The 9,810-nt window shown below is 38.9% G+C and overlaps 1 protein-coding gene across 1 annotated transcript; it reads left to right on the top strand.

Annotated features, from left to right (window-relative positions):
• The first annotated feature begins 2,978 nt into the window (after positions 1–2,978).
• LOC134657578 (peroxiredoxin-2-like) lies at positions 2,979–9,359 on the top strand. Its single transcript, XM_063513155.1, has 7 exons — positions 2,979–3,098; positions 3,209–3,257; positions 3,997–4,138; positions 4,581–4,716; positions 5,426–5,528; positions 6,587–6,715; positions 9,198–9,359. The coding sequence occupies exons 1-7, from the start codon at positions 3,066–3,068 to the stop codon at positions 9,287–9,289; spliced, it is 684 nt and encodes a 227-aa protein (XP_063369225.1). The 5' UTR covers positions 2,979–3,065; the 3' UTR covers positions 9,290–9,359.
• The last annotated feature ends 451 nt before the right edge of the window (positions 9,360–9,810 follow it).

The raw sequence follows: 9,810 nt of genomic DNA, 5'->3' as shown, positions 1-9,810 counted from the left end.
TAGACCTAACTATTAATAAAGGAAAAGTTAGACTTTACCTAAGTACCTACGTAGTTACTCATTATTAAATTGTACAACGGGACTTATCGCGTATCTAAGTTTTAAGATTTACTTCCGACGTTTCGAGGAAGGCGTTGTCCCCGTGGTCTCGGAGAAGACTGGCTACACTTATCCCACGTACTCAACGTATGCAATGCATTATGACATCTGCACCCTAAAATTTGTATGCTTAGAAACATACCTGTCATACGCAATGCAACGCATGAGAAGTATGTTTCTAAGCATACAACTTTCAGGGTTCAGATTGTCACAATGCATTGCATACGTTGCGTACGTGGGATAAGTGTGTCCCTGCCTTTAAGTTGACATTAACATCTAACCGCGCGAGTTTTTCGAACTACCCGCACTTGGTCTTGTTTATCAGCTAAACGTAATGTGTAAAAATTGTAAAAGTTTAAATCAGTATTTTACCTAGTTACTGTGGGGAAAACACATCTGATCGAATGAATAAGTTTATTGACCGGTGTCTAAAGAACGACTCGCGTCACGTTCGGGCCCCACGAAAGCTTTGCGTGATCACCGGTCATTCGGTCATAGAAAAGTGAAGCGACGGCCCGGACCCGGCCCGGTCTAACGTGCGCGATCCATAAAGATCATTAAAAAAAAATCTTCCTACTAACAAATGACCAAAAATATAAAACGGAACCAACATAAGGCTAAAAATCCCAACCTAAATCATTTGATGGACGTTCCCCTGAGCTGCCCCGGCATTTTTGCAAGGGTCACTTCCAAAGAATTGACATAGGCACTAGTTTTTACGAAAACGACTGCCGTCTGGCCTTCCATCTCAGAAGGGAAACTGAGGGGCTACCGCGAAAACCGTTTTTCGCAAATTGCGGGGAATTTTCTCTTTTACTCCAACGAAGGCGTAATTAGAGTGACAGAGAAAAATGCCCGCAATTTGCGAACTTCGATTTTCGCGGTTATAGCCCTGGGTCTTATTGTAACTATATAGCTAATTCATTTTGTATAGGGCTTATTACAATACATGTTTGAGTGAATATCCATTGTAATTTTTTATTAATCTTTTTTTAAATGTGTGCCAGACATTATTATTGTGCATTCAAGCCTTTCATTCATGTTGTGAAAACCCTTTCTTATTCACACGTTAAAAACAGTGTCTGAAACAGTCTCGAGTTTTGGTATTGCCATACCATGAAGTTATATTTTTTAAACTGGAGCGAGTTGTCACTTTTTTTGCCATACTAATTTGAACCTTATCACCGAGACAGAAAGTTGTTCGTACCAGACTAGAGAAAACGGTCCACTTGAGATAGAAAAACCCGAGCCCTGTGTCTCACTCGCACATGTTGCCAATGTTAAAAAGATACCATTATGGTAGAAATTATATCAATAAACTACTGAATTTAATTACCTTCTTATACAATTTTAGTGCTATATTCAGACTACAGTTCTGATATCTTTTAAGTAATTTGTAAATAATTATGATGCCAATATTATTAACTGATTAAACCAAGCGCATACACAGCAAAAAAAAAACTAAATTTTAGCATGGTAGAAGTTGTAGTAACTTTAAATATTAATTGGTATCCCCAACTTGATGACATTTCTTCAAAACACGTGAATGCGAAATTTCTTAAAAATTGTGAAGAAATGTTGTGTTAAAGGTTGTTGGAGTGAAATAATTGCTAATTGTGGAATATTGTTTCACAAGAAAGCCACAATTATTACATTTTACTATAAAAATACAAGACAACATTGTCAAACTCATTAGGGTGACTATGATGTCGGCACGTTTTGAATCGGTCTCACAGAATTCTTATTAGTTATTATTAACGTAGGTAATGTAAAAGTAAGTTTAACATAATAGGTACCTTATGTCTTTAATACGGCATGTTTAATTTAAGATTTGTTGTAGAACAATTGAAGGGATGTTTACAAAAACAACATAACTGCTTAGACCGGTTGACACTTTTTTAAGAACATACATTGTTAATCGTTTCAGGTGTCAGTGTAGTCAGGTATGTTGTTTTTGTAAACATCCCTTCAATTGCCAAAATTTAAAACCAAAGTGCTTAACTCCTTAAACATTACAGACTCTCATTTATACATAATATTTTGTTAGGTGTGTTAAACTGTTTATATATGACATCGATTCTTTATAGGTAGGACACATTTCCGTCAATAGAAAAAAGGCACCAACTTTAAAAAAACGTCATATTTGCTAAACATATCTTCAATGACGCTTATACTTAAAAAAAACTGAAGTGGACAAAAGGGTAGCCTACCTTTATGAACATACCATGAGTGAGTGCGAAAGAGGCCGACTACAAATGAAAAAAAACCTGACCACTTAAAATTTCACTTTATTTAGAAAATGACACACCCTACTGATATATTCCATGTTATCCTAATATCCCACATACAGATGTCTTATGGTCACCCTAATTAGAACGAGATGCAGGGCTCTAGTTTGACTTCTCATGTGGACACACTTTTTGGTCAATGTACTCGATCCAGTTTATTAACTCTAAATCCGTGTGCCATACTAAAACACATTCCCCTTTTTAAGGAGAAAATATCATTTATGAAATCATCAAATAATCATTAAATTTATGGTGATTCGATTACAAGTACAGACTATTTTATCGAAATATTGACACTTTTATACAAATATTCTTAAAGCCATGACACATTTTAAGAAAATTGTCCTGCAGAAAGAGATAAAGCAGGAGATGAACCTTCTCCCAAATTCTTTATTCTACTTTTTCCTTCCAGAATCGCGTTGATCCCTCCAAATCCTCCAATAAAGCTTGAGCTGGAAGCAACCATCAGCGGTTTTTAAATTTGCTTACCTTGCAACCTAAAAACTGTCAATGTCATTCAAACGTCTCTTGTCACTGTCACTGACGTCACTGTCAGTCAGTGTGTCAGTGTCACTGTCATTCAAAACCGCATTAAAGTGAAACTGACTGGCAATTTTCCAAAAGAAAAGCCGGAAATCACTGTAGAAAGTGTAATTTTATTCTTAAGAGATAAATAAAATGTCTTTCCTAGCCAAACAGTTCAGCAAAAGGGTAAGATGATCAAATCACCATTAAATTTATCAAATTGCTGCATAACATAATACATACATACATTACTGGGCGGCGTAATACGATAATAATCCCTGTTTCTCTGATTTTAGGTGCTTTTACCAGCACTTTCTACAGTAAAGAAAGTGAATCTTTCCACAAGTAAGTACTTGAAATTATTCTAGTACGTGAATTAGGAAATTTGTCGTTGTTTTGTTGCATAACCTGTAGGTACTTATAAATTGTAATTGAGAACGTCGCAAAACGTATAGCTTAGGGTTTTAGGGCTGTCGTAACCTACATTGTCGACGCCGGAAAAATAAATTAAAATCCTTAGATTATTCAGTGATATTGTGGTTTGTTAAATGAAGGACAAAATTTAACGGGTACTGTAAAATCAGGTTACTTCAGTCCACAACTTACAACTATGGTCCAAATTCAAATTCAATTCAAGTTCCAGTAAAATAAGTAAGTATTTTTCAAATTACGTTGAGTATAATATAGAAAGAGCATTAGGCCAGATTCACACTTATTTATTTATATAAACTTTTTTGCACAAAGAAAGAAAACTGTACAAATGGCGGACTTAATGCCAAAAGGCATTCTCTACCAGTCAATCATTGGGTCAAACAGAGACATAAATGTTAAACTTGTCACACTTGTAAGTTTTACTCATGTAAGTATCTTATGGTGAATTTGTAAATCTAAATACCCTCATAAGTCACTTAAATCATAATTTTTTCCTAGTTACGGTAGTTGTAAAAATTATAAGTGTTAACTGCCTTGAGGTTGCACCCAGAAGTATTTCTCGACTTATCAAATTGAAATTGTAATTACGGTATGCTAAGTTTTATGAATAACCCCTTTTGTCACTATATTTACAGTGTAATTTGTTTTCCAGCCAGTGTTGCCTGTACCCCGAAGGTTCAGAAGCCCGCTCCTGACTTTGCAGCAACAGCTGTGGTCAACGGAGAGTTCAATAACCTCAAGCTGGCCGACTTTAGCGGGAAATATATTGTCCTACTCTTCTACCCGTTGGATTTGTAAGTATCTAGTTTAGTTGATTGGATTTGTTAGACATATAATGATAATAAACAATAATTTAGTGGCAGAGAACTCCTAAAGATGTCAATTATGACCAGAGATGGAATTATTGGCGGCAAAATTAAATAACAGCCAGTGAGTTTCTATATTTTATAAATTCAATTATCAATACTTTTCCCGTGTATTAATGATTGTTTTAAGCTTTCTCTGCTAAAAATGTAATTGTGCTAATTATGATACCTAATAACAAAAAATAATAACTTTCTTTTTCTTTATTTCAAAATATTTTTTTAAACTTTACTCATCATCACACTCATTATTCAAGTATAAGTAATAATTATAATAAACCATTAAATATTTCAATCCCACAGTGTTCATGTTGTGCCATATAAATGCTTCCTGCAATCAAAACTAATTTCACATTCTTTCCTACATTTCCAGCACATTTGTCTGCCCCACGGAACTGATCGCGTTCAGTGACCGATCAAAAGATTTCGCCAACATCGGCTGCCAGGTCCTCGGAGTGTCCACAGACTCGGAGTTCAGCCATCTTGCCTGGATCAATACGCCCAGGAAGGTAGTGTTTTCTCATGTTTAGTGTTTTAAAATTTTATTGTCGTGATTATTAAATCATAAAACCAAAATATTACAAGAATAAGCCTTACGATGACTGCCTGCGTCTGTGTAACTTAGCGAATACAAGTAAGATGTGTAGAAAGTAAGTTACGCATATGCTAGGGAATATGTCAGTGTCAAACTGAGTGGTAGCCGTACACCCGGTACACCCTTACAGATAAACAAAGAGCTTTTTAATCCTCATTTTGTTTCCCCAATTTTGTTGAAAAAGGTGTGATTTTGCTTTGAATTGACTAATTAAACTGAGACTAAGAACTCACACCAGGCGTGGCTCACTCCGCGATTTCGTCGCGTCGCTACCAGTACACGCAGCGCTCACAAATTTTGGTGTCTAGCCATAGTAGTTGCCGCGCAACGCTACGGAACGGACGCCTGCTCGCGCTTGCGCCACCTAGCGGTCGTAACTGTCGTAATAAACGCGTTTTGTTAGAGAGTGAATCTTCTGTACCTACTACCTAGTACTATTATTTATTCTGTGCTCACACTAAGGCCCACTAGCACCATCCCACTAATCCAGGGTTAAGCGGTTAAACCGTTAACCTAATATCAAATTGTACTGGTAACCATGGTAACTCCTGATTTAACCAGTTAAACCCGGGTTAGTGAAATGGTGCAAGTGGCGCTAAGTGACCTAACATTTGGTGTTTCAGGACGGCGGTTTGGGTAAACTAGACATTCCTCTCCTGGCCGACTACAATAAGAAGATGTCCCAGGACTATGATGTTCTGTTGGACGGCGGTTTCGCGCTGCGTGGTAAGACACTCTTCCTCACCTAATCACGTCAGATTAAATTTCCATTTTGTAACAAAAGCACAGAGAAGTCAATCAAATTATAATGGGTGTTAACGCTAGAAACTCATACGCACCCTGTGTGGGATAATGCTCGCTAAGAACGTTCCTAAAAACATTTACATACTAAAAATCTACCAAAAATAATAATAGTTTATACATGCATAAATAAATACACATATATATTATGTAAAAATATAAGATAAATATCCTAATATTACTTACCTGTAACGCCATCTGTGCACCTAGTTAAGGAAACAGTTTTTTTTTTATAATAAAGCGAATGTGAAGGAATTGGTATGCATGTGTGCACCGTTTGACCTCTAGTCGCCATTGCACCTTCACGAAGCGCACACGTATACCGTTTCGCTTGCATTTTTGGCAATATTCGACTCAAAATCCGTCTTCTCATTCCCGCACCATACCTACAGTTGACAATGGGGAAAGGCATATTCACAAATAATTTTCTGGCTGAAAATTAGAGTCCAAATTTCTGTGATAAGAGCTATCTCCATAAGAGTCAGAGGTACGAGACGACGTATCAAAGCTTTTGAATGCGAAGACGGACCAGGAATCCTCTACTGAAAATTATACTGCAGAGTGAAGATCCCTCAAGAAATATAGGTATATACTATGTATATATATCTATATTTTTTATGTAACTCTTACTGTCTCCTCCATTATATTGTTTACGTCGAACTAAATGATTTATATCAAACCTAATTGTAGTATGTGAGATATTAAAATACTTATAATTTAATAATTTTCCAAGCAAAGTACGATTTATCGAGCACATGTTTTAATAGAATTTTCAATCTTAACCCCTTACTGCATGTAATAAAAAAATATTTGTTGAAATTTGAACTTTAATAGCTGTCAATAGAGTTGAGTATTGCGAATAAAGTATTACGGCCTGGAAAAAGATTTAAAAGGCTTAAGACTTTATTTTTGAGCAATTTCCGAAAAAATATCCACGCCAACTATTATATTGGAAACTAAGACACATCCGTTGACATTTCCAGGCCTCTTCGTGATCGACAGGAACGGTATCCTCCGTCACATGTCCATCAACGACTTGCCAGTCGGTCGCTCCGTCGAAGAAACACTGCGGCTGGTGAAGGCCTTCCAGTTCTCCGACAAACACGGAGAAGGTACGGTATACCGAGTACTGTTCGTGATCGACAGGAACGGTATTCTCAGTCACATGTCCATCAATGACTTGCCAGTCGGACGCTCTGTCGACGAAACACTGCGGCTGGTGAAGGCCTTCCAGTTCTCCGACAAACACGGAGAAGGTACGGTATACCGAGTACTGTTCGTGATCGACAGGAACGGTATTCTCAGTCACATGTCCATCAATGACTTGCCAGTCGGACGCTCCGTCGACGAAACACTGCGGCTGGTGAAGGCCTTCCAGTTCTCCGACAAACACGGAGAAGGTACGGTATACCGAGTACTGTTCGTGATCGACAGGAACGGTATCCTCCGTCACATGTCCATCAACGACTTGCCAGTCGGCCGCTCCGTCGAAGAAACACTGCGGCTGGTGAAAGCCTTCCAGTTCTCCGACAAACACGGAGAAGGTACGGTATACCGAGTACTGTTCGTGATCGACAGGAACGGTATTCTCAGTCACATGTCCATTAACGACTTGCCAGTCGGACGCTCCGTCGAAGAAACACTGCGGCTGGTGAAGGCCTTCCAGTTCTCCGACAAACACGGAGAAGGTACGGTATACCGAGTACTGTTCGTGATCGACAGGAACGGTATCCTCCGTCATATATCCAATTACTTAGTCGGTCAAGGCCTTTCAATTCTCTGATAAACACGGAATAGGTATGGTACAGTCAGCATCAGAAGTATGTCCCATTCTCAAATAGCTTAGCAAAAAGAGATGTAGGTATCTTTCTATGTAGAACAATTATAGATTATACTGCAACTGAGACTTTTGAACGCGAACTGTAGAGATTTACCTATCTCTATTTGGAAAGTTATCCTGGGTGGTAGATACATTTGGCGCGTTTTTTCATCCGCTACTACCTATAGGCAGGCGTGGCTCACTCCGCGATTTCGTCGCTTTGCTACAGGTAGCTAAAAGTACATCCGTTTCGCCCCAATTTTGGGGAAAGCCATAAGCCGCGCGTGGCGCTGTCGCCACCTAGCGGCCATATCTGTACTGATCGTAACAGACGCGTTTTATTAGAGAGTGAGTCTTCTGTACTTAGTACTATTATTTATTCTGTGCTATAGGGAGTATTGCAATGTTCTGTCGCCAGATGCCTGCAATACGGCCACTTGGGCACCAACATTTTCAAAGTAAACTTAACTTTTTAACAAGAGTGAATCTCCAATAATCATAAATTTTGAGATGTGGCCGTATTGTAGGCATGAAACGAAGATGCGTCAAAGCGGTTTGTGTACAGTCTGTGTTAGTAGCGCCCCCTACGCAGAGTTATGCGTAAATGCTACGCAATACCATAGACTAGGTTCTATCCTCTAGCACAGAATAAATAATAGTACTAAGTACAGAAGACTCACTCTCTAACAAAACGTGTCTGTTACGATCAGCACAGATATGGCCGCTAGGTGGCGACAGCGCCACGCGTGGCTTATGGCTTTCCCCAAAATTGGGGCGGAACGGATGTACTTTTAGTTACCTGTAGCAAAGCGACGAAATCGCGGAGTGAGACACGCCTGCCTCTAGACGGAGTTTAGAGCAATTATTTCATGAAACCGATGCTGGTAAAATACTGGGGTGCGGGGGACGAGGTGAGCGAGTCCCGTGCCGTGATTGGTCCGTTCAGAGACACGGACGTCACACAAAGACACTGACTCGAAAATGGAGTAAAACTACCGTATATTTGTAGCAGAGGGGGTAGCGCTACTATGCTCAGTCTGGAGGATGTCTTGTCTGTGCGCAATACTCTGCGTAGGGAATACCCCATTGATGCTGACTGTACAACACTTGCGGTACACGTACTAAATTGTGCAGCACACGTGCAGTAAGCAAGCGATAAGCGAATTATGCTTAAGAGCCCATCAACGTGCACACTAGCGCCACTTGACGCATAGATTGACGAAACCAGCAACATAAAAACTAGTTTGAAGCAGTCAAAAGGTACTTAAAATACAAAATACAGTACGTAGCGGCCCCCTTTTTAGGGTTCCGTACCCAAAGGGTAAAACGGGACCCTATTACTAAGACTCCGCTGTCCGTCCGTCCGTCCGTCCGTCTGTCACCAGGCTGTATCTCACGAACCGTGATAGCTAGATAGTTGAAATTTTCACAGATGATGTATTTCTGTTGCCGCTATAACAACAAATACTAAAAACTGAATAAAATAAAGATTTAAGTGGGGCTCCCATACAACAAACGTGATTTTTGACCGAAGTTAAGCAACGTCGGGCGGGGTCAGTACTTGGATGGGTGACCGTTTTTTTGCTTGTTTTTTGTTGATGGTGCGGAACCCTAAGTGCGCGAGTCCGACTCGCACTTGGCCGGTTTTTTAAATACCTGTCGTTAAATTTAAATAATCACGATTATTTAGTAGTGGCGCTAGTGTGCATGTTGATGGGCTCTTAATGTTCGTGTTACTGACAATAGTTTAAAATCCATCTTAATTCTTTTTTTAGTGTGCCCAGCTAACTGGAACCCAGACACGAACTCTGACACAATCAAACCGAGCCCGAAGGAAAGCAAGGAGTACTTCAACAAAGCTAACTAAATAATTCCGAATTTTATAGGCTGTATTCAATCTTGGGGGCATTTATATTAGGTGCATTTTTGCATGGCAAGCAAAAACAAAGAGTCTAAGAGAACAAAACAGCTATAGTTTGTCAAAGGACTGTCTCATTTCAAACATAGACGGAGATAATCATACTATCTTTGTCCTACACTAGTACTAGCACCCAAAAGAAAAACTGACAATTTGGTTTGACCAACTATTATTATAAAAGTTACATCAAACTGTCTGTAAAGGGTTAAACGTAAATGAAACGTGGGCAAAGTCTCAATAAATGGGTAGGTTCTGTGAAGCACTAGAAATAATCTTTATTTATACTTAAAGTAGTTAAGAATACATCATTTTGTTAAGTTATTTGAGTTTTATTTTGATCCCAGACTTGTTTTTTCGAACAAGCACAGGTAGATAACTTGTGTAAGTACTACGTACTTATGTGATTTTATCCTTAACACATGCTGCGACGGATAAAATTATTGCCTTGTTTGTAAGGTTGATAATGAATT

The sequence above is a fragment of the Cydia amplana genome, chromosome 20 (assembly GCF_948474715.1).
Source record: "Cydia amplana chromosome 20, ilCydAmpl1.1, whole genome shotgun sequence".
NCBI lineage: Eukaryota > Metazoa > Arthropoda > Insecta > Lepidoptera > Tortricidae > Cydia > Cydia amplana.
Note: the sequence above shows the minus strand (reverse complement) of the source record. Positions and strands in the feature narration are given on the sequence as shown.

Bases quoted from the DNA above. Each gene is read 5' to 3' on its own strand.
- LOC134657578 (XM_063513155.1), top strand. From the start codon at position 3,066: ATGTCTTTCCTAGCCAAACAGTTCAGCAAAAGG. The intron at 3,099-3,208 runs GTAAGATGATCA...CTCTGATTTTAG, and splicing joins CCAAACAGTTCAGCAAAAGG to GTGCTTTTACCAGCACTTTC. The intron at 4,717-5,425 runs GTAGTGTTTTCT...TTGGTGTTTCAG, and splicing joins GGATCAATACGCCCAGGAAG to GACGGCGGTTTGGGTAAACT.